General features: G+C 50.4%; 1 protein-coding gene across 10 annotated transcripts; it reads right to left on the bottom strand.

Moving 5' to 3' along the window:
* Window positions 1-189: 189 nt before the first annotated feature.
* On the bottom strand, window positions 190-23444 carry SLC25A18 (solute carrier family 25 member 18). Of its 10 annotated transcripts, none has more exons than XM_055127529.1 (12): window positions 22981-23444; window positions 18737-18870; window positions 12769-12833; window positions 11080-11195; window positions 10003-10125; window positions 9589-9644; window positions 9378-9468; window positions 6789-6907; window positions 3183-3348; window positions 2414-2568; window positions 1164-1239; window positions 190-900 (listed from the first exon to the last, which is right to left on the bottom strand). In XM_055127529.1, exons 4-12 carry the CDS (start codon window positions 11097-11099, stop codon window positions 759-761), a joined length of 948 nt encoding a protein of 315 aa, XP_054983504.1. In that variant the 5' UTR covers window positions 11100-11195; window positions 12769-12833; window positions 18737-18870; window positions 22981-23444; the 3' UTR covers window positions 190-758. The 10 variants fall into 10 exon arrangements, with proteins under 10 accessions (XP_054983504.1, XP_054983506.1, XP_054983508.1 ...); XM_055127531.1 differs by having other exon boundaries at window positions 18737-18854; XM_055127533.1 differs by having other exon boundaries at window positions 18737-18800.
* Window positions 23445-24064: the final 620 nt, after the last annotated feature.

Below are 24064 nucleotides of genomic sequence, written 5' to 3'. Positions count from 1 at the left end.
ACTCAATAAATAAATAAATAAATAAATAAATAAATAATAATAAAGTGTTCTGAGATGGCCTGCCCCCTCCTAAATAAACTGAAGAGGAAGCAGTGGGGACCATCAGTGTTCCTTTCACTTGTTGGTTCATTTTACTTGTGGCAGATTATTATTGCAGCCACCTGCTTTTTCCACTAATTAAAGACAAAGTTTCAAACCAGTCAGCTTTATTTCAGTGTTTCATGGACACGGTGTTGGCAGCGCCTGTGCCCAGAGGAGGGTTTGGGATGGGGTGACCTGGATCCAGGATGCTCAGTGGAGGCTTCGGTGAAGGCTGTGCTAGTTTCACGCTGGCCTCACTGTTCCTATAGCTTTTGTCAGTCAGAGCTCAACTAACCCTAAGTCAGTTTTGTTCCATTTTAATTAGAAGTAACAATACTAAAATCCTCAAACTATCTCAAGTATACTAAGTTTGAGGATGAAATAGAAATATAGAAACAACCCTTCTATCTCTACTGTTAAGCTTCTGCAACTAATCCAACCCAAGCAAGCATTGTTAGGAAGTAGGTTGGGGCTTCTGAAGACCCCCGGTAGGTGCAGCCCGAGAGGAAGTGAATGCGGCTGTCGTTCTGCACGCACATGGGAAGGATGGGGGAGACTCAGCTGCTACTAAAAGAAGGTGCTTTCTTCCAAGACTGAGGTAGCACTACAAGTTAAAGGCAAAATAGAGCGGCGGGCCCTCTTGTTCCAGGTACAACGGACTTGAGTCCCCGCAACATCTACTCAAAGAGCTTCAAGATGCGCTCTCCAATTCCAATGAAATAGACACCTTGGGCGATGCCGAAGAGTGGAGCAATGACAAGGGCCCGACAGCCTGCTCCCTTCAGGAATGCAGATGGTCCCTCCTGAGTCCAGACTTTCCTGAGGAGAGAGCAAGAGTGGTGAGCTGAGAGAGAGGAGACCCCGTGGCAGCAACCTTCAGCGCTGAGCCCTGCGAGGAGAGAAGTCGGGGCCTCTCTGTGCCCTGCTGTGCTCTGGGTATCTGCCTCGGGAACATACTGACCCGGGAGTATCTTCTTGATCTGGCTGGACTGGGTGCTGCAGGGATGTGAGGGAGGTCAGAGGCAGTGCAGGGGGTGCTGCAGTTCTGGCCAGGGGGTGGGATGAGGGTCGGGGGCTCTCACCTTGCACAGTCAGTGATGCCGCTGTAGCTGTCCTCACCCAGGCCTTTCTTCAGGGTTTGAATTCGAGTTTTCAAAACTGAATCAAGCAAAAGTTAAAATAAGTGGTGAACTTTTGGTCCCCAAACTAAAGCGGCTGGGTGGCAGAGCCACGCATATGAAACAGTCCGGCTGTGGGTGGGTGATCTGTCAGCTCCTCCTCTCCTTGGACCTTTTATTCTGTGGTGGGGGTATACCTAGCAGCTCTCAGGGATCACCCCTGGCAGTGCTCAGTGGCCACATGTAGTGCTGAGGGTCCCAGTCAGGTTGGCCGCATGCAGGGCAGCACTTTAGCCCCCGTGCTGTCTTCTCCAGTGCCTGGGCCTCCTTTACAGAACGAAGGAACTAGGACCACACCATCCTTGAGGTTACCACCTCAGGGCTAGAGGAGTGGGGTGTAATCCCAGAGGTTGGGAAGGCATTGTCACACTGTTTAGCTCCTGCCTTTAGCCTCAAGTTTTAAAAAATCAGGAGTCTTCGGGCCTAAGACTACAGGGCCCTACAGGGGTGAAGGCACACTTTCCCCGGCACCACATGGTCCCCCAAGTATCACCAAACGCCGTCCTGGGGGCTCCTTCGTTTGGTCTGGGGAACCCCTGGCACCACAGGGCCTGTGCGACACCACATTCCTGGGCCCTTGCATTGAATGGCAGCAGAGCATTCCTGGGAGGCTGGAGCACTACTTGGAAGACACCCCAGGGGGGGAAAAAAAAACAATGTATCAGTAGCCTTGGCTGGGGCTCTGGCTCAGAGCACCGGGGCCGTGAGGCAGGGGCTCAGGTGGGAGCCGTCAGGGATGACTCCCAGTGCCGTAATGGAAAAGATTACTGAAAAAGGAAAGCATGAAACTTGGATTCATTTTTTTCCCCGAGATCTTTGATAAGTTTTTGTTAGTGGCCGAGGGGTTCTTCTTCTTTTTTTTTTTTTGGCCTTTTTTGGGTCACACCCGGCAATGAACAGGAATCATTCCTGGCTCTGCACTCAGGAATTACCCCTGGCGGTGCTCAGGGATGCTGGGAATCGAACCCAGGTCAGCCACGTGCAAGGCAAATGCCCTACCCGCTGTGTTATCGAGTGGCCGAGGGGTTCTTAATCGAGATGGTTTTTAGGTTTTTACTCTGAACGTGTGGAATTACCGTCTGTCCTGCAACTAATGAGACAGGCTTCATCTATAAAGCAACTCAACTCTTGAGGCCCAAGGCCCCTGCACTTACCGTCCAGAGGTGTCACCATGACTGCGGCCAGGGAGCCGGCCACACAGCCCGATGCAAAGGAATGAGCAAAGGAAGCCTTCCCCGTCAGCTCGCTGTAGCCGAGGTTGTTCAGGTTGGCAAAGAGCGGGAAGTAGATGATGGAGAAGGGGATGTCTCTGCAGAAGGGGGGAAGGAGTTCTGAGCGGGGCTGCATCGCCGAGGCTTCCACCAGCAGTCAGAAATTTTTCATGTGTAACTGTCTCATCAGACAGGCCGTAAACAGAACCACAGTTCCTTCTCTGGGCCCCCCATGTATACAACAAGAGACTACCTAAGAGCCCTTTGTCCTACCAGCAAATGCAGCTTCTTACTGAGAAACCAAATGCAGCTGGAGATTCAAAGACAGAAAATGTTCTAGAAAAGGATGAAGGGTAAAAGCTGAGCTAGGGAGGCAGGGAGTGGTGGGCAGCCCATGTGCCTCCCGGGGCAGTTTCCCCAGGGAGAGAAAACAACTTTCCCAGGGTGCCTCTCCAGTGTGCAGTGCTCCTGGCCGCACACGAGAACACAGGAGTCTGTCTGCCATTTAGTGACCCACAGTCATGTGCCTCTGGCCTCTAGAATGCCCAGTCACGGGGCATGGACCTGGAGCAGCAGCCACTCTGCAAACCTGCCCTGTGTCGACACGTCTGAAGCATAAAGCACCACCACGTGTCAGAATGTACAAGCCAGGGGGCAGAGGCGGACGGGGCCAGGACCCCTGCTCCTCCCCATCTGAGTGCACGAGCCTCACCTGAGGAGGGTGGCACCCAGCCCCGTGTAGAGGCCAGCCAAGCCCCGGGTGCGCAGCAGCTCCAAGGCAATGAGAGTAGCAGAGGGACGCCTGTGGGTGGACGCGGAGCCGGTGGTATAGGACCTAGAGGAGGAAGGTGCTGCGGACGACCCCTGAGGATGGGTGGCTGCAAGGACAAGAGACACTCCATTACACTCAGGCCCCCGCTGGCGCAGGGACACCCACCAAGAGTGGTGTGACACTCCAATTCCTATATTTGGAACAATGCCAAGGCCAGACTAACACCCACCGACTCTGAGGACTGTCCGAATCTTAGTCTTTAATTGTTTTGTTTGTTAGAAGGCCATGCTGGGAGTGTGCTCAGAGCTGTTCCTGGCTTGGTGGGGGGGTTGCTCGTGCTGAGGGACCATGCGGGGCGTCAGACCCGGCCTCCCTGCAAAGCACTGCTCAGGCCATTGAGCTTATCTGTCTGTCCAAATGTTTCTTGTCACAAAACTGCTACTTTGGACTGGTAGCAGTTCTTCTTCCCTGGGTCCATGATGAGGTGAGTGTGCCCTTCACACCATCACCCCTTATAGAACTGGCTCTACCTGTCATTTTAAATAATTCACAACCCATAATTTGACGCATTAAACATCTAATAAATAAAATGGACTTTCCCTCCCCTGAGTATATTGAATACAAGCATTTAAAATAGGGGGGCTTCCCATTAATGCGTTCAATGCACTAATTTGTGTAATTATTTTCATAATTCTCAGAGTTTGACAAGGCTTTTCTAAATTATAACTCTTGCTAGAAGGAAATTATTTCATGCCCTAATTCTGTTTGATAACCCAGCAGGGCAACATGTCTAACTAAGAAGTTCCTTATTTGCTTTCATTTTTAATGCCAGAGATCAAACCTAGGGCCTTGTGAGACATCTATTCTATCACTGAGTCACATTCTGGGCCCTACAGATAGCATTTTTTTTGGTTTGTTTTGTTTTATTATTATTGTTGTTGTTGTTGTTGTTGTTTGCCACCCGGAAATGCTCTGGGTTACTTCTAGCTTTGTGCTCAGGGATTATTCATGGAGGTGCTCAGGGGCCCACATGGGGTGGTCAGAATTGAACCCTGGTCTGCTGTGTGGGCAAACAAATGGGCAAGCAACCATCCTACCCATTTTACGATCTCTCCAGCCCCAGATAATACATATTACTATTGGTATGTTTGGTTTGTGCACGCAGGTGCTTGCCACAGACCATTGAAGAAAGTCACTAACGGGCCTGGGGAGATAGATCAGAGACAAGCGAAGCATGCAGGAAGCATCAAGTTCAACCTCCAGCACCACATGGTCCCTTACGGCCCCGCACCGATGGTCCTGAGCAGCAGCATGTCACTCGGCCCAAGCAGTCTAACCTCAGGCAGGTTTTGTTGTTGTTATTTGTTTGTTTGTTTTTTTGCTTTTTTGGGGGGTCACACCTGGCGATGCACAGGGGTTACTCCTGGCTCTGCACTCAGGAATTACTCCTGGCAGTGCTCAGGGGGCCATATGGGATGCTGGGAATCGAAACCGGTTGGCTGCATGCAAGGCAAACGCCCTACCCGCTGTGCTATCGCTCCAGCCCCCTCAGGCAGGTTATTGACAAGTGATCTGGGAGGGGTGGGGGAGGAAGGAAGCAGCTCATCAATAAACATCATTACCCTGACTGCCCTCTTTGGAGGTACATCATTCATCTATTCACGTCCATCCATTTTCTTTCTCTTTTCTGGTGTTTGGGCCAGGTGGTGCTCAGGGCCGACTCCTGGCTCTGAGCTCAGCAATCACTCCAGTGGGGCCCAGGGAGTGAGCCTAGGTTGGATGTGTGTAAGGCAAGTGCCTGACCCACTGTACTCTTGCTTGGCCCCTGAATACAACTTTCTGCAATTTCCTTTGCTTCAGGCTCATCCGGTTCAGCCTGGCTCAGTCCTGCTGGATCCTTGCAGAACACGAGCACACAGCTGATTTGAGGCTTGCTGAGGACTTCGAAGGGAGGGACCCGGCTTACTGAGGGCAGGAGCCCCAGAGTTACGGAGGGCCTGGCCGGGTGGTATTATGTACATTACACCTTGGCATGTTAGTTGGATGGTGAAGTCCTGAGAAGCCTGTGTTCCATCCCACAGGGCGAGCACCCTAAGATAGCCATCGCTGCTCTTCCTTGGGTCCTACATCACTCTGTACTTTTTAGAGGACTGGAATTTAGGAAAGACCCAGATTCACTTTCATCTAAAACTAGAAGAACTGGAATTTCTTCCTCCATCCCACCAAGACCAACCCCCATAAGTATAAAGATACAATACAATTTCCATTGACTGATGTATTTGTAATCAAATTAATGACTTTGCAATCAAAGTAAAGCTTTATGGGGACCCTCTGCGCCTAAAGACTTTGATTCCAGAGACCGAAGACATTTTGCCATCCAGCGCAGCTTCTTACAGCAATGCACTGGGACTGTGAGATGGGCTATGCAATTTCTGGCAGAATTTTCCCTGGACTTTATACAAAAATCCAAAGACTTAACATCTTTTAATTGTCCTTTTTAGCAGGTCTGACTTGGTGGGGGGAAACTCCAAATAATAACAGTGAGTTTTTTGTTGAAATATTGAAGGTAATCAAAGTAGCAGCCATTTCTCTGGACTGTGAGCTAAGCAACAGCCTCACGCTGGCCAAGAAGAGGAAATATCCCTCTTTCCTGGTTGTTTTCCATTTTCAGGAAGAAATTCGGTGTGGCATCCACATTACTATGAGTTGCGGGAAGGGGAAAAAAAAAAGGAAAAAGGGGGAAAAAAGAGTTATGTACTTGGAGCAGTGGGGCTACATATCTCTTCATTCTCAGTAATGGAAAACTAATTATCAAATGCTTCCTTGTAGTAGGGATGTCTTTCTTGGGGGGAAACTCCAACAACAATAGTGAGTTTTGTGTTGGAATATGGAATGTAATCAAGGTAAAGATAAAATGAAGTGAAATTCATCAGTTATACAGTTGGGGGTGAGGGGGTGGGGCGGGAGGTATACTGGGGTTTTTGGTGGTGGAATATGGGCACTGGTGAAGGGATGGGTGTTTGAATATTGTATAACTGAGACATAAGCCTGAGAACTTTGTCACTTTTCACATGGTGATTCAATTAAAAAAAAAAAAGTAAAGCTTTATGGGGAAATAAAGCATAATGTCTGCTTAAGTCTATCATAGGGCCCATTCTCTTCCATGCTGAATTAAGATCCTTATTCCTGCTAGATATAGTATTAAAAGAGAGAATGGTAGGGGCTGGAGCGATAGCACAGCGGGGAGGGCATTTGCCTTGCACGCAGCCGACCCAGGTTCGATTCCCAGCATCCCATATGGTCCCCCGAGCACCGCCAGGAGTAATTCCTGAGTGCATGAGCCAGAAGTAACCCCTGTGCATTGCTGGGTGTGACCCAAAAAGCAAAAAAAGAAAGAAAATTAAAAGAGAGAATGGTAACCATAAGGGAAAGACCTACTGACCTAAAAAGCTGATCAGAGCCTAGTCAGTAAAGTCCTGTGGAATGTGGGGACGCCTATTCTGACCACAGCCTTCGTGACCCCAGCTGAAGCTGATATAGGCTCACCCAAGCGCCCGGCGTCCTGCAGCTGAATCTTGAGCATTTCCATGGGACAGGTAACTACCACCTGGCACATTCCTGCTCCACATCCAGCTAGCATCTCCATCTTCAGATTCCGCTGCTTCCTGTGGGAGCAGTCCATTTGTCATAAGACCAGCATGCCACACAGCCCAGCCCATCTACACTCCCCCTTGCTAGTCGGCCCTTTCCATACATGACTTTTAGCCTTGTCCCCATCAGCTGCCACTCACCCACCTGGATAAAAACTCACCTGGCTCTGTGCTTATAGGTCACTCCTGGTGGTGCTCAGAGAACTATGTGAGTGCTGGGGGTCAAGTGGAGGTCAGCGGGTGCAAGCAAGGCTTGTGCCAGGCACACCTCCCGTGCTTGCTCTCTGGCCCCACAGCTCTTCTCTTTATGAACACAGGAGACTAAATTTTAAACAAGCTTCCATTAAGGTTAGCACCTACATAGAATTTGAAACTAGTATATTTCTGCCCACTGCAGGAAGTTAACCTTGATTCCTTTAAGGAATTTGTTCTTAATTCCATTCCAGGGCAATGGAAAAAGCAGAGTACTGGGACTGGTTTTTAAGAATTCACCAACAGGGAGGTTAGAGAGATGGTACAAGGTACAAGGGTGTTTGCCTTGCACACAGCCGGCCCAGGTTCAATCCCCAGCACTCCATATGATCCCTCAGTTCCACACAGGAGTAATTCCTGAGTGCAGAACCAGGAGTAACCGTTAAGCATCATGGGGTGTGACTCCCCCCCCAAAAAAAAAAACCCCACCAAAATCAGCAGGGTTGGTGAATATATAGTATATATAATATGTATAGTACATTACAATATATAAAATTAATATAGCACAGCAGGTAAAGCGCTTGCCTTGCATGTGGCCCACTGGGGTTTGATCCCCAGAACCACATATGATACTGTGAGTACCATCAGGAATGACCCCAAGCACCTCTGGGCATAACCCCAAAACAAAACCAAACAAAATCATCATCAGAATCAGAGACAGTCGTTCAGTAGTGCAGAATATGGCTTACGTGAGGCTTTCTGAGGTTCAATCCCCTGAACCACTAAAAATAATATAACTGGGGCCAGAGAGAGTATAGCTGGTAAGATGCTTGTTTTGCATGCAGCTGACCTGAATTCAATCCCTGACACCCCAGGTGATCCTCTGAGCCCCTGTAGGAGTGATATCTGAGTACAGAGGCAGGGATAAGTCCTAAGCACAGCTGCATGTAGCCCTGCCCCCCCCCCCACTTAAAAAAAAGAAGCTAATTTATAAGCAAATAAAATTATCCATGCACAAGGGATTAACTAAAATTTGACCAGGAAGTCAAGAATACCAATGGACAAAAAGATAATATCTCCATAAGTGGTGCCAGGATATTGGAAATGCATGTGTGAATGAATAAAACTAGATACTTACACTATTCACAAAAATGAACTCAGCGAACTGAAAAGACCTAAGTATAAAACCTGAAATAATTAAAATCCTAAAGAGGCGCCTGGAGAGAGTACAGTAGGTAAGGTGCTATCTTGCATGTGGTTGACCCACATTTGATCTCCAGCATCCCATATGGCCTCCTGAGTACCACCAAGAGTGACCTCTGAGCACAGAGCCAGGACTAAGACCTGAGCACTGCCAAATATGCACCTACCCCTCCACACACACACACACACACACAAATACTCTTAAAAGACAGGGGGAAGGCTCCTTGACAAGGACCATCCAAGCACCGTACAAAAGCAAAAACAAATGGAATAAAAAATTCAAATTTGAACACTCTGGGACGAGGAGATAGCATAACAAACTGAGCCATACCTGGCATGCAGGAGGCCCGTGCCCCGTCTCCAATTCAACATGGTTCCCCAGCACTGCCAGGGGCGACCTAGACCCTGAGCCCTGCTGGATGTGGCCCAGAAATAACAAAAAAGCTTCTTCACAGCTAAGAAAACCACCAACAAAATTAAAAGACACCGTAGGGAATAAAAGGAAACATTTGCAAGTCAGCTGTATGAAAATGGATATTACATAATATCCAAAATATACAAAGAACTCACGTAACTCACGAAAAGATAACATAAGGCCTGACTTAAAAATGAGTCCAAAGGGCGGGGACGGGGACAGTGCTGCAGACTAGAGCCTGTGTGCATGCACGAGGCCCATTTTCAGTTTCCAGTACTGTATTCCAGTACTGCGTAGCCCCCAAGGTACTGAGCAAGAAGTAGTCCCTGAGTACTGCTGGGTGTGGCCTCAAAATTAAAACACACACACACACTTAAATTCCAATATTCCTTGCTTTTGATTTTCAAGTGTACACTCTGTAATATGTTAATTATATCAACGAGGTGAAAAGAAACTCATCAGGTAGTTGAGAAATATGTGCATTTGACATAGTCTCCTTTATCATTTAGCTAAACTTCCAAGGTTCACCAGCTTATCTGCCCTCACTTTCTGCCAGAACTCAGTTTGGGTGTACATGTTTATATACAGTCATATAAGCAAGCCTGGTACAGGTGCCAACCTCTCCTGGCACCTCCACTGACACTGAAGGATTTCTGGAACCCAAGCCACCCATACCCGTCTTCCATCAGAAGCTGCCGGAAGAAGTCATTGGCAGCCAGCTTAATGGCCTTCTCCGGAGTCACCAAGGTCAGGTTCACTGCAGCCCCTGGGAGGGAAAAATGAAGACGAAGCACTAAGGACATGGGCAGAAGCACCGATCCTCAGTGTTCTAGGAATGCAGTCTCATGTCGCTGTGTCACCTCCCTGTGGCCCCTGTGGTGCTTACCTCGGTACATGCCCAAGAATCCCTCTGCCCGAGCTGTCTTCATCAGGCAATCGACCCTACAAGCAAAGCCAGGAATGGAGGGGGTGGTGAGAAGGAGTCCTCCCCCACTGCCCTGTGGGGTACACACCAGATAGCCTTTCGCCCCAAATCCACTTTAATACATGCACTCCCCAAAGAAAGTGTGGAAGGGGGCCAGAGAGACAGCCCCACAGGCTGACTGCATCCTTAGCGTGTGGAGGCCTGGATCTGATGACCTGCACACAAGGTCCCCTGAGCGACTCCCAAGCACAAAGCTGGAAGGAGCCCCCCAGTGCCACCAGTGTGGCCTCAAAACCCAAATGAAAATAAACCATGGAAGGAGTAGCTTCCGTAGCCCTCCCTGGGGTCCCTGTGCCCCTCCCGCCCGGCACCTACATTCCTTTGTAGACATCTTTTCCTTGCTGGTTCTGCAGTCGAGTCTTGGCCAAGTCGATGGGAAACACACAGGTCACCCCCACGAGCCCCGCCACACCGCCATTGATGAGCTTTGCTGCAATACTGGGCCATGGACAGGGAGGGAGAGAGACTTGGGGGAACACGCTGAGCAGGGCTTGAGGGAGAACAGGACCCCAGGGCAGAGCCGAGACAGCGGAGGGGGCAGGGATGGGCCCCGGTGTCCAGGAGCCTGTCCTCAGCCCAGGGTGTGGGAAGTTCTCACCCGAGTCTCAGAACACGCCCTTTTGCTCTAGCTGCTGCCAAAAACCTGTTTCTGGTTTGTACCCGCCAGATACAGGAAAGTTTTCAAACAAACTACAATTTTATTCCGGGCTTCAGGCCAGGCAGAACTCATTTTGAAGCATGGGACTTTTTGATCATGTTAACTTAATCCTGTTGATTTAAGCAAATACACCTTTCTCTTTTTTCTTCTCCTAGGTGAGACTCGGGAAGGGACTTTGTGAAAATTAAATAAACTAATATGTTTGGTAAACAGTAACTGGTATTTGTACAAGCATCTCTGTTTCGGTCAGGGAGGGCTTCTAATTAGCACAACACAGCCAGAGCTGGGAGGCTGGGGTGAGCAGAACTGGCAAAAGTCAGATCTTTCAGCATGTGGAAGATAGAAAATGAAGGTTTCTAGTGAACTGTTCTTTCAACTCAGAAGCAGACTAGGAACAAAATATTTGAAAGGAGATTACCTAGAAGAGTTAAGAGTAGATCAGAGATTTTCCCACAACTGCAGGCAAGCAAGGAGCTAGTGACAACAAACTAAATTGTAACTTAAATTTTGCTTCAGATAATTTTGCTTAAAGATGCAGTTGGAACAATTCACAACTGACACTTGGCAACACTCCTTCCTAAGCCCACCAAGGCGAGGGTGTGCCGCACATGCCTGCCCTTGCCGTGTCTCAGCTGTGCCTTGGGCATCTGGAAGAGAAACTGAGTAATGTGCAGTCAACACAGCAAACCACCCGGACCCAAAACAGAGCCGACAGGCTGTGTCACCCAGAGTACCTCAAATCCTGGTTGGACATTCTGCAGGCAGTGAGGGCTGCTGGTGCGCTCACTCCTCAGGGGAGGTGTCCTGGGCGGGCTGTGATGGAAGGAGGGTCTGTGGCTGTGGCCGGAGCCTGTGGTGGCAGAGCCGAAGAGCACAGTTTTCAGAGGAGTCAACTCCGAAGCACCTTGCTGGCAAGTCACCAGCCCCTAGGCTGCAGTTTCTCTGTAAAGTTTGGGAGGCAGCGTGTCCCTCTCCGGGAGCCTGAGACAGCAGGAAAATGGGCCCTGAAAGCTTGCTTCTTCCTGCCGGTCCCAGAACCTTCAGACACGGAGAGTCAAGTTGGAAACGGGGGCACGAGAGGGCGACAGCCCAAATGCAATCTCCCAGAGAGGAGTTTAGTCACACTTTAGGGTGTGGCATGGGGCACACAAGAGAAGCTGCTGCTGTGCAATGAGAAGGATTGTGGGGGGAATTTTTATGGTCTGGAGACCCTCCTAATGGCCGGGAAGCTCCAGGGCTGGGCTCAGGCCTGTACGTGGGAGCCCTGGGGCCATCCACAGAGTACGGCAGTCAAATACTTGAAATGTTTTAAAGTTCCTTTCCAATTCCATGTTTGTGTTTTGGAGGGGAGTGATGCTTGGGGGACCATATGTGGTGCCAGGGATGGAACCCAGGTTAGCCATGTTCAAGCAAGCACCCTACCTATTGTCTCTGGCCTCTCAACTAGAGTTTTGAGTAGCAAGATGACATGCTGGGACAGAACTATTCCTTTTTTTTTTTTTTTTTTTGCTTTTTGGGTCACATATGGCGATGCTTAGAGGTTACTCCTGGCTCTGCACTCAGGAATCACCCCTGGCGGTGCTCAGGGGACCATATGGGATGCTGGGAATCGAACCCGGGTCAGCCGCGTGCAAGGCAAACGCCCTACCCGCTGTGCTATCGCGCCAGCCCTGGACAGAACTATTCTTGCTGCTGTGTTAGAACTCTGCCTGGTCCCCAAGCACTGTCAGAAGCAACACCCATGCAGAGCCTGTATTAGCCCCCAGTACAGCAGGGTGTGGCCCCCAAAACAACAGCAGGGACTGGTGACATAGGGCAGTGGGTAAAGCACTTGCCTTGCACACAGTTGATCCTAATTCTCTCCTGAGCACCACCAAGAGTGATCCCGGAGCACAGAGGCAGGAGTAAGCCCTGAGCACCACCAAGTATGGCCCAAAAACAAAAACAAAAGAAGGAGACCCTCCCCCAAAAAAAGAAGGGAAGGGAAATGAAGCATGACATTGGGAAGAGAAATGAAAGATGGGCTCTATCCTTGTCTTGGGAGCCTGTGCCAATAAACACAGCTGTCAGTGAAGTACATCACTATTGCTTAACTCACTAGAACTGGTGATTTTTTAAAAAAGTATTTTGGGGCCATAGCTGGCAGTTCTCAGGGCTTACTCCTGGCCCTGTGCTCAAGGATCACACCTGTTGGTACTTGGAGGAACATACTGGGTGCTGGGATTGACTCTGGTTAATGACATGCAAGGCAAGTGTCCTACCTACTGTACTATTGCTCCAGCCCCATAAATTGCACATTTTGTTACGGAACTGTCTGAGTAAGTCAGCTGGGACTGGGTAGGAAGCTGGCAGTTCTTAGGGATTAGTATTCACAGCAACTTAAAACCAAATAAAGAAAAAAAAAACCTAACTCAACAATGTACCTCTAAAAGTTGGAATCTTGAGGGATGTGTTGGGACAATGTCAGGATTTTAGAGTGTGTTGGCTGCTGCAAAAGCAAACAAAAAATAGAAAGGAATTAAACAAAAAAATAAATAGAATCGTAAAAGGAAAAACAAAGAAAAAAGTGTGTTGGCTGTTGTTTGAGAGATTGATAGATTGTTATAAGAGAAACATATGCTGTAATTCCAGGTACAATTGATAAGAAACAATAGGATATATATGAACATCTTTTTTCCTTTTGGAAAAAGGGCCATATGTGGTGCTGAGGGTCAAACTGGTCAATGATCGAACACCCATCCCTCCACCAGTGCACACTTTCCACCACCAGTGTCCCCAGTATATCCCACCCCATCCCAGTCCTCACCCTGCCTCCATGAGAGACAATTTCCCCAATACCCTCTCTCTACTTTTGGGCATTATGTTTTGCTCGAATTTTCCCACCACCATTCAAGCCTGCCTGCCAGGGACAGATGCTAGATCATTTATTGTCCCTTGCTCATTTTTAATATCTTGGGTGTCGGGGCCGTGGGCTTCTGGAATCCTAGATGTAAATGGTTGGGTTGCAGAGACATTTTTGTATGGCACTTATCCATTTTGGGATACAACTGGGCGTCTCTGGACCAGGGCTGTTGGTGTGCTAAGATGATGCCTGGAGGCATCTTGTGGGTGTGACGGTCAGGCCGATGAGCAGGCAGGAAGCTGGGGTGGGACAGCCCATTGTGTCTGCCACCATGTGGCATGGAGATTTAATCTGGGACCCGCATACTTGGGCCTTGCTTGTGGAAGCTCTTGGTCGCCGGGATTCCATCTGGAATAGGCAGGGAGAGCACACCTGCTCCACCTGGGGTGACCCAGTGAAAATGGCTCGGTATGGGGCCCAGAGAGATCTCCGGCTCTGTGGTGTCTTCCAGGACTCGTTGTGTCTCTGGACCAGGGCTGTTGGTGCACTAAGATGACGCCTAGAAGCCCATTGTGGGGGTGACAGCCAGGCCGACGAGTGGGCGGGGAGCCGGGGAGGGACAGCCTGGCACCTCTGTCTCCATGCAGCATGGAGATTTAGTTCTGGAACCCGCATACCTGGGCCTTGCTTGTGGAAGCTCTTGGTCGCCGGGATTCCATCTGGAGCAGGCGACCACCCCACCTTTTATGTTTGTATGTGGTGTATGTGTGTGTTGTTGGGGGTAGGGTGGTGCTGGTGAGGGTGGCTGGAGCCAGGAGTCCCTTCTTGCACAGCATACTCCCAGCTCTTCAAACCATCTTCCCAACCCCAGGAAACACTTTTTGTTTGAAGTCAGAAAACCAAAGTAATTGAGAATCTTAGTGCCAGAGAGATAGTAGAGGGATTAGGGCTTTGCATGGTGGCTGACTCTGTCCGATCCCGAGCACCGTGTGATCCCTCAGCAGCCCGGGGTGCAACCCTGGAGGCTCCAGAGCAGGGCCAGGGTGGTCTGGGTAACCCTATAGCCTGAGCAGCATCACAATCTCAAGCCCTAGAATAAGTTGAGATTCATCCAGTTGGTTGAGAATCACTGAGAGGACCCATGACAGGGGCCCTGAACACTGCCTGGGAGCACCTCCGCAAAACACGAAACAAAACAAAGCAGAACAGGAAACCATGACAAAATGTAGTTGAAAATCCTACAGCTGCCCTGATGTTTCTGAGATGAAATAGTTTCTTTGGTTTGGATTGGATTTCGGTTTTGGTGCCAAACCTGGCAGTGCTCTGGGGAACCTGCCTTACTCAATGGTGTTCAGGGACCATGTGACTTCAGAGATTGAGCCCCTGGCCTCACACATGCAAGGCAGATGCACTACGTGGAGTCACAAGTTATCAAGGTTTTAAAGAATCATATTACAAAAAAGATTCAGAATTTGGTGATAAGGTTCATAATTGTTCCACCCCACAGTAATCCATTGAGAGTCATCACTAGGCGAATGCCAGGCAGCGGGGATAGAGCTGGGAACAAAAGCAATTTAAAATTCTTGGGCCAGAACAAAATCACAGTGGGGAAGGTAGAAGGTTGACCTGGGTTTGATCCCCAGCATCCCTCATGGTCCCAGAGCCCACCAGGAGTGATCCCCAAGCACAGAGCCCTTAGCACTGCCCCAAACAAAACAAACCAACAAACCAAAGATCCATTGCCCCTATCATAGTTCTCTCTTAAACTTAAAACTTATTGCAGTTCTCTCTGCAATCCTGCATGAGGGGGAAGTGTTTGGGGGAGAAGGCCACAAAGCAACTGTGCCGACTGACCAAGATGCTCACATCATTCTCGGCCGAAGACTTTCATGAGCAAAAGTCACACTAAATCCCTGTACTAGATTGGGAATATTATAATAAAACTAACTATTTAAACACTCCTCTTAGGGGTTGGGCTGGAGCCATAGCACAGGGCGAGGTGCTTGCCTTAGAGCTGCCTCACATGCAACCGACTCTGGGTGATCCTGGTACCACATGGTGCCCTGAGCTCTGCCCAGAGAACTCCAGAGTTGGGAGCATTGAATTGGGAATAGCCACAAGCACCACCAGATTTCCCCACCCCCAAATATACGCAGGATGCAAAATCTTGAGGCATTCTCTCTGGAATTCCCTGGGATCAAAGGAGAGGCATGTATTTTAAACATTTCAGGGGCCAGAGTGATAACACAGCGGGTAGAGTGTTTGCCTTGCACGCGGCTGACCTGGGTTCAATCCCCAGCATCCCATATGGTCCCCCAGGCACCACCAAGAGTAATTCCTGAGTGCAGAGCCAGGAGTAACCCCTGAACAATGCTGGATATGACCAAAAAGAAAAAAAAATATTTCAGTATCTGGGGAATGGGTAGGTCAGGGAAGGGGACCGTGATGACAATGACAGGGGGAAGTGGTCACTCTGGGGCTGGAGCGATAGCACAGCGGGTAGGGCATTTGCCTTTCACACAGGCAAAGCTAGGTTCAGTCCCCGGCATCCCATATGGTCCCAAGTACTGCCAGGAGTGATTCCTGAGTGCAGAGCTAGAGCTATGCTAACCCCTAAGCATCGCCGAGTGTGACCCAAAAAGCCAAAAGAAAAAGAAAAAGAAAAAAGAAAAGGAAAAAAGAAGTGGTCACTCTAGATGAGTGCTAAGTGCTGAAAGGAGGTCAAGTGACAAGCATGATACCCTCTCAGCAATAATACTGCAAACCACAGTGCCTAAAAGAGAAAGGGAAAATAAAAGCCCCTGCACAAAAGGCAGGCTTGGGGGGTGGGGAGGAGCAGGGGCAGAGGTGCAGGGGGGTGAGGAGGGGGAGGAAAGGAAACTGGGACGTCAGTGGAAGGGAGTGAGAACTGGTGAAGGGAATGGCACTGGGACATTGGGACTCTGAAACGCGATCATAAACACTTTATAATTCAGTGTTTTAATCAATTAATTAAAAAAAATCTTGGTGTGAGGGGCCAGAGCGATAGAACAGCAGATAAGATGCTTGCATGGCAGGAATCTGCATGGGAAATAATAGTGATTCCTCTCAGCACCCCTGGATGTGCAGGAGGGAGCTGGCTCCATCTCTGGCATCTCTTTGCTCCTTCTAGGAATCCCCTCAGCCCTTCACCAGGTGCAGTGGAGACTTCCACATTCCCGGAACCTGACCCCAGGCCTGGGAGTGACACCCTGTGGTAGAGCACACACCTCGTTTTGGAGAATACAACCAGTGGTGTTCAGAGGTCACTCCTGGTGGTGCTCGGGGGACCGTGTGGTGTCAGGTCCCAAAGGCAAGCTCGGGCTCCAAACTACCTGCCCAGCCCTCCACTTGACTCTTCTTTGGGAGCCAGCCCTGGCAGTGCTGAGGGGCTACTCCTAGCTTGGTGCTTAGGCATCACTCCTGGCACCCCAGGGTGAGGGACCACACCCAGCACTGTGGTGTAGGCTGGTGTACCCCGGGCTTCTCTATGCCCAATGTCTGCTCCCTCCCCTGGAGCTTGTCCTACCCCCTGGGCTCTTAACACTGGCGAGACTGTCCTCTAATGCCCTTCCAGTGACCTGGATCACTGTCTGAAGCAAACTGGCCTTCTTCTTTGTAACTTAGTAATGGAAGTCCTTATCTTATACCAAAAAATTGTATCACTAATTAAAAACACCCCTTATTCTATCAACTGGAGCATCCTGGGCAGGGTTGCATATAGGGTCAGAGCCATGGGTGGTCATCCCGGGTGGGCCTGGGCTGTCATAGGCTTTGCAGAGTGCGAGCATTCCCCAGGCTGGGCGGGAGGCCGGGTGACAGGGGCCCCGCAGGAGAACGTGGGCTAGAAGGTGCAGAGGACAAGGTGAGCACGAAGATACTGGGGACAGCAGAACAGTCTTTACCTCCCCTCCTCAAACAAGTAAAGCATTTACAAACTGGACGTTGAGGGAAGGAAACCCCGACTCTGTATAGTGTGAACCGGCCCTGGGAAATGGGGTTTGGGACAAGGAGCCTGGAAGGATGGGCGGGGGAGGGAAATCGCGAGGTGGGCAGTGACTGGGGAGGGGACCCAGGGCCAGCCGGGAAGAACTTGTCTTGTTGGGGCCTCCGGAGATGCTCAGTGGGTGATCCCCCAGGTGCTGGAATGGAGCCCGGCCCTGAGCCCCTCCCCGCCTCAGGAAAGGAGTGGTGAAAGGAATCAATTCTCCTCACCCCTGAGGGGCTGGGAAGGAGAAGTGCAGAGAAGCAGCTGAGGCGGCAGGGAGGGACACAACGGGGCTGTGGCTGGGCTTCTCCAGCCTGTGGGAAGACGGGAGGGTCGTCCGGCTCCGGAGACTGTTTGGGTGTAGCCCTTGGGGGGTCGTGTCCCCTCAGCTGCCCACTTCCCCACTGCAGCCTATTCTGCAAATGATGGGTGGGCAGTGTCTGCGGCCTGGTCACTCACACCCAGGCCTCTCCCTAATACCAAAGGAAACTCCTGCCAGAGCCAGTGGCTCAGTTCTGTGGTTTCCTTTCAGCTACACACTGGGGATTTGGTCCCTGCTACACATAGAAACACTTTTCCTACTAATCCATTGTTTACTGCAGCACTGTAGCACTGTCATGCCATTGCTCATCAATTTGCTTGAGCGGGCACCGGTAACGTCTCCATTGTGAGACTTGCTGTTACTGTTTTTGGCATATCAAATATGCCACGGGGAGCTTGCCAGGCTCTGCTGTTTAGGCGGGATACTCTCGGTAGCTTGCTGGTCTCCGAGAGGGACAGAGGAATTGAACCCGGGTCAGCCACAAGCAATGCCCTACCGCTATATTTACAAAATTATTGATCAGAAATGGACTGAGGAAAATACAAGTTCTTTCATCACAGGCAAAGAATCGCTGACTCACACCCTGTTTCTCCTCACTAGCTTCATGCCACTAGTGTCGCCCCCTGGCCCTGCATATCCGCAGTCTAGCTGCCCCCTGGGCCTGACTCCCCTCAGCCCTGTCCTCCACACAGACCCTGTGAGGAGGCAGCAAGGTGGGCCCGGCGGCAGCCCCTGGACTGCATCTCCATTTGGCTGTGTCCCCAGCGCCACGTCAGCCTCTTGCGTCTGTCTTGCACATGCCGCCCCTGGCAGCCAGGACACTCTGTCCCCACCTCTCCCCTCGGCGGGGACCCCTCCTCTATGCGCCCAGGAAGACCCAGTTGCAGTTCTGACCTGCCTGCATCTCCATCCCGACCACAAGCTGCCCAGGAGGAAGGTGTGCCAGCCCCGTGCCAGCCCAGACGGGGCTGCACTTGCTCAGGCTCCTGCTTATGAGACGGGCTGTGGACTGTCGGGTCTTGCTGCTCCACACGAGCATGAGGACCACTCCCTCACCTCTGAAGAGCAAGCAGGCCCTGCCCAGTGGGCACACGGCACACTTCCTGCCTCAGAGGTGGCTGTCTGCCCCCCAAAGCACCCCAGTTCCAGGCCTGTGTTGCTCAAGTAAGTGAGGGACGGCCCTGCCCCCCCGGCAGTCCCACCCCCATCAGAGACACTTACCTGCTCTCTGCAAGGAGCCGCTGCCTCTGCCAGATGCAGTCACAGGGCAGTCGGGGGGCAGCTGCTGAAGGGGGAACACAGTGCTGCTCGCTCCTGTCCTCTCCTCACGCCCTCAGTCCTTCACGGGAGAGAAGCTGCAGAGAAGCACCCGGTCTCTCCCCCGGTTTCAGAGGGAAAACCCCAAGTGCTACTGCGCACCCAGCCTCGCCCGGGCAGCAGCGGGCACTCCCCCACAGGGGCCTGAGGCTGCTGCAGTGACTGGGCCAGAGTGGCCTGGGGCAGCTTGGGGGTGGTGCAGGGGTCACCACCCGCTGAGACTGAGGTCAGGGGGCAGAGCAAACACTGAAATCGATGCAGTGAGACTGCAGCCAGCAGTGGCCTCTCAGACTCCCCTGGTCGCAACTCGCTGAGCTTTGCCGCCAGTGTTTCGGCGTCTGGACGGCAGCTGCTCTGAGGCCAGCTTCGTCCACTCTGGCACAGCAGCTGCGAGAAGGCTGGTGCTCACTCGCAGCCCCGACAGACAGGGATTCTATAAGCAGGCCAGGGAGGGAGTTGAAAGGGCGCGCGCTCTGGCGCTGGAGACCCGGGCGTGGCATTAACGTGCCACCCTTCTTGGGGACGTGGGTCTCCTGGCACTCAGGGACCTTGAACAGAGCCTGACCATATGCTCATTCTGCAGCTTGGCGTGAGTGGACACGGTGAACAGCCGCAGACTTTTGGAAGCACCCGCACGCCCGCCCAAGCCTCAGGAGGGCCCTGGAGAGCAGGCAAGGGAGTGACCCCTGTGGGGGTAACTATCTGCTTTATGGGGTTGCTACGAAGAGCAAGTGAGATACTAAAGCAGCTTCGCTTTTGTATGGGTTTGACTCTCAGGTTACCACTGTGTAACAAGTCCCTTGACATCTTCACTTGTTTCCTCACACTCGAGCGTGTAGCACAGTGCCAGGCTCATAACAGTGTACACTAGATGACAACACCCCCACTTAAAAATAACACCATGGGCCAAGGCCGAGAGGATGCGGAGGAGGGGCCGAAGGCACAGCGCAGGCAGCTCCGACAGGCTAAGCAAGGCAGGGGTAGAAGAGCAGCGCTCAGGGCCTAGAGATGTCATCTCTGCGGGGAGTCAACTCGACTTGGCAACTGATTAAACAACCCGGGACAGAAAGTAGTGTCCATGTGACACAAATCTGCAGGAGGAACTAATTTGCACCCCCACCTAGGGGTACCAGAAGGGAGAGTTAAGGGAGGGGAGAGGGTGGGTGAGGTGACACTAAAACAAGTAAAACTTACATCATTTTAGGGACTGGAGTGATAGCACAGTGGGTAGGGCATTTGCCCTGCACACAGCTGACCCGGGTTCGATTCCCAGCATCTCATATGGTCCCAGCAGTGACAGGAGTAATTTCTGAGTGCAGAGCCAGGAGTAACCCCTGTGCATCGCCGGGTGTGACCCAAAAAGAAAAAAAAAAACCACCAAAACCCAACCCACATCATTTTATTTTATTTTTTTATGCCTTTTTGGGTCCCACCCAACCATGTTCGGGGGTTACTCCTGGCTCTGCACTCAGGAATTACTCCTGGAGTGCTTAGGGGGACCATATGGGATGCTGAGAATCTAACCCAGGTCAGTCTGTGCAAGGCAAACGCCCTACCCGCTGTAAAGGAAAGGCTATACTGAATGTGGTGGAGTGTGAATTGAAGACAGAAAGCAAGAGAGACTGCACAGATGCCTCCTGAGGCTCCATATAACAAACTCCAGAGGAAAGCCCTTCAGAAAACAGGTGTAAGAGCACATCCTTGGGGCTGGAGAGATGAATCACAGGGTTGAGTACATGCTTTATAGTACGCCTACTAGGATGAGAGAGCGAGAGAGAGAAGAGAAAGAGAGAGAGGGGGTGGGGGAGAGGGAGAGAGAGAGAGGAGAGGGAAAGGGGGGAAAGAGGGGGAAAGGGAGAGAGGGAGAGAGGTACCATATTTCAGCAGAGGAAGTCAAGAAGGAGGGGGAAAGGTGAGGCTGATGGAGCAGGAAGGGAGGCAGACATGGACTTCAAAGCATCAGGGAAGGTCAGTTTTAGGGAGATTATTAGCAAAAAAAAAAAAGTTTGGGCTGGAGAGACTGTACAGCAGGGAGATACACTTGCCTTGCTGACCTGGGTTCAGTCTCCCACACCCCGTATGGTCCCCCGAACTCTGCTGGGAGTGATTTCTGAGCACAGAGCCATGAGTTAAGTCCTGAGCATTGCCAGGAGTGGCTCAAAACACAAGGGAACCCTCCCCCCCTCCCCCCCCCCCCCGCCCCCGGCGCTGGAGCGATAGCACAGCGGGGAGGGCGTTTGCCTTGCACGCGACTGACCTGGGTTCGGTTCCCAGGATCCCATATGGTCCCCTGAACACCACCAAGAGTAATTTCTGAGTGCAGAGCCAGGTGTGACTCAAAAAAACAAACCAAAAAAAAAAAAAAACCCACCAAAAACAAATGTGGTGGTGCGGGGAGGAGCGCTAACACTTTGGAAGAGCAGTTTGTTCGAGGGGCAAAAATAAAGCCATTCTTGTCTAAGCAAGGCTGGGCTTGAGGCCTCACTCCTCTCAAGCAGTGTCCCAGATGAGTATGGAATCTGCATCCTGATTTCCCCACTCTGAAGCCCCCTGCATCCAGCTTGAGAGCATTTCTCTTCCCTCCTATTTCCTAAATAAAACTATTTTTACTTGAAAACACACACACAAACCCTACTCACCTTAGACATAGAAACAAGAACAGCATCTTCACAGGGGTCCCTGGACACCTGTGTATTAAGGCTGGCAGCCTGGTGGTTCTGGAGTGTGGCTTAAAACTTTACACAAGCGTCACCAGGAAAACTTAAAAAGATTCCCAATGCCAGGTTATAAAACCCAGACCAATGAAAACAAATACTCAGGCACCAGATTCTGTGAAAGCCAAGACTTTTACACCCGCAATGAGCAGCCCAGCTTGGCAACCTCGGTTTAGAACTTTGCAAAGCTAAATATAAGCTTACTAAAGTTTGTTGAATAAATTACAACAGGGGCTGGAGTACAGCGGGTAGGGCACTTGCCTTGAATGTGGCCGACCCAGGTGCAATCTCTGGCACCCATCTGGTCTCCTGCACCCAACCACAGAGCAAGGGGTAGGCCTCGGACACCAGCAATGTGCCCACCCAATGCAACAGCAGCTGCAGGTGTCAGAGAGTGGGAATGCTGAGGAGTAAGATGCTGATTTAGAACATTCAATAGCTCAGAAAATGAGGGGTGAGAAGTGCAGGAGAAGCAGAATAGAAGCTGACCAGGAGAACAGATGGACAATGTAGGAAATGTCTCAATTTTGTGGCTATCCTTGTCCTACTCTCCCATCTCAGGCTTGGACCGGAGGAGCACCTGGTACATAAATCAGTGCTGACCACCCGCATGGGCGGACTTCCCAATCTTCCTGATGTTCTGATGAGTGTCTGCTTTGAACAAGATGCTATGATCATATGCAGCTAAGGACTAAATGAAGGTCAAGTTCTGGCCTTGCAAGCGGCTGCTCTGGGATCTGTCTCCGGCACCACACTTGGCCCTCCAAGCCTCCAGGATTCCTGAGCAGAGCCAGGAATGAGTCTCCTGCACAGCTGGGTGTGCCCCAAATATATGGGGCTCCAAATATATGTGCTTGGTCAGTGCCCTTACGCTTTAATTTGCAGATCGTCGAGGACTGATTATCTTCAGTCTAATTTAGTCACCCTGAGTGGAAAGCCAGAATTTGTGTTGCTGCGGAAGGTCCAGTGAACAGAGAAGCAGTGCTGAACTGCGAGGGAGAAACGTCAGCACTGATTGAGCAGACGCTTTCCCACGCACGTATGGATTCTGCAGTTCTCTGCTGCCCCTGGAAAATGCCACCGAGGTATTGTCCTGCTGAGTATTCAGCACTTAGTAGTGTCCACCATCATCAGTTTAGACTAGTTAAAATAGAACCAGGGCTCTGTACCCAAAATTCAGGCAACACTAGCAGAGACTGCTGAATGAAGGAAAACATGAATGTGCAAGCCAGCCTCAGAACAGCAGATCCAAATTAAACAGCTCAGACACCCACCCTCCTTAATGATTAAGCTGCAGGGAGGATAGAAATGTCTTCATCTACTACTCTAGCCACTCCTATTGCCAGTTTTCCTGCTCTTAACTAAGGAGTCTGCCCAGAGGAAACAATTTCCATAGTAGCTAGACAAAATGCTAGTATGTAATAAAATACTTACAGAAAATTTGGCAGCAAGCTAGGCAATCTTCATCTTACTTCTCAGAGAGTGCACAGGTCTTGGAGATTCATTTTTCCACTAAGAACTGTTTCTTCCCAAAGCAAAAACCTTGGATACAATCCAAGAAAAGTACTCCACTCGAAGTACTTGCCGGCTTTTAACTACTATAAAGCTACTCTATCCTTGTCATATACTTCCAGGATGAAGTTCAAATCCAAGATTGTAGGTGCAAGTTGTGGTTTTTCAAACTTTTCAAGGGTGTGTAAATTTATATGCACACCATGGAGGCAGACTGGGGCTGGGAACTTGCACACAAGAGCCAGATTTGGGGATTTTCCAGCTGCCTCTTGGCGAGTAATTCAGTTCAGAAAGTTTAGCTATTGCCTGTGGAAACAAGGGTGAGTTGTGGTAGCAGAAAGGAGACTAGCAGATACAAAATAATTCTTTGGGGCCGTGGCTCAGTCCTGGGAGCCTTCTCATGTGCAAGGTCAGGACACAGACCTGCAGAGAACCGTGGGGGAGGGGAGGGACAGTGCACTGAGGCTTTCTGAATTGCTGCCCCTTCCTGTCCGCCTGGAATCCAGTCACAAGGTCCTTTTCTTTCAAGGCACTTCTTGCATAACAATTTGATGACAAAGGCCATTCACCTCCCCAGGAGGATTTTTGATTGGTCTTTGAAAAAGCCAAACCATAGACTCTTTTTTTCAGTTAAGTGGAGGCAGAGAATGTGAAAATTATGGTTAAACTACATTTTCAAGTATCTGTTTATAAAATTAAGATACCAATAACAGACACTGTTTTAGAGACAAAAGGTTTATATTTAACGAGGTTTCCAAAGTCAAAATGGAAAGTTCCATCAGGAGCTGGAGACTAATCCTCACTGACAACATGTGGTTTCTTTCCCTGAATCTTGCCCTACTTAGCTTTTGTTGTCTGCTCTGGTCTGAGGGAGGGTAACTTTGTGAGAAACAGCCAGCAAAGACTGTGCTGGTTCCAAGGACATTACCATTTAAACCAACGTTTTTTCAGTTGGGGCATGGTGGTGGAGGAAAGCATTTAGCCACCCACCAGGATATTCGAAGGG

The sequence above is a fragment of the Sorex araneus genome, chromosome 2, assembly GCF_027595985.1.
Source record: "Sorex araneus isolate mSorAra2 chromosome 2, mSorAra2.pri, whole genome shotgun sequence".
NCBI lineage: Eukaryota > Metazoa > Chordata > Mammalia > Eulipotyphla > Soricidae > Sorex > Sorex araneus.
This window is presented reverse-complemented; position numbering and strand designations above follow the sequence as displayed.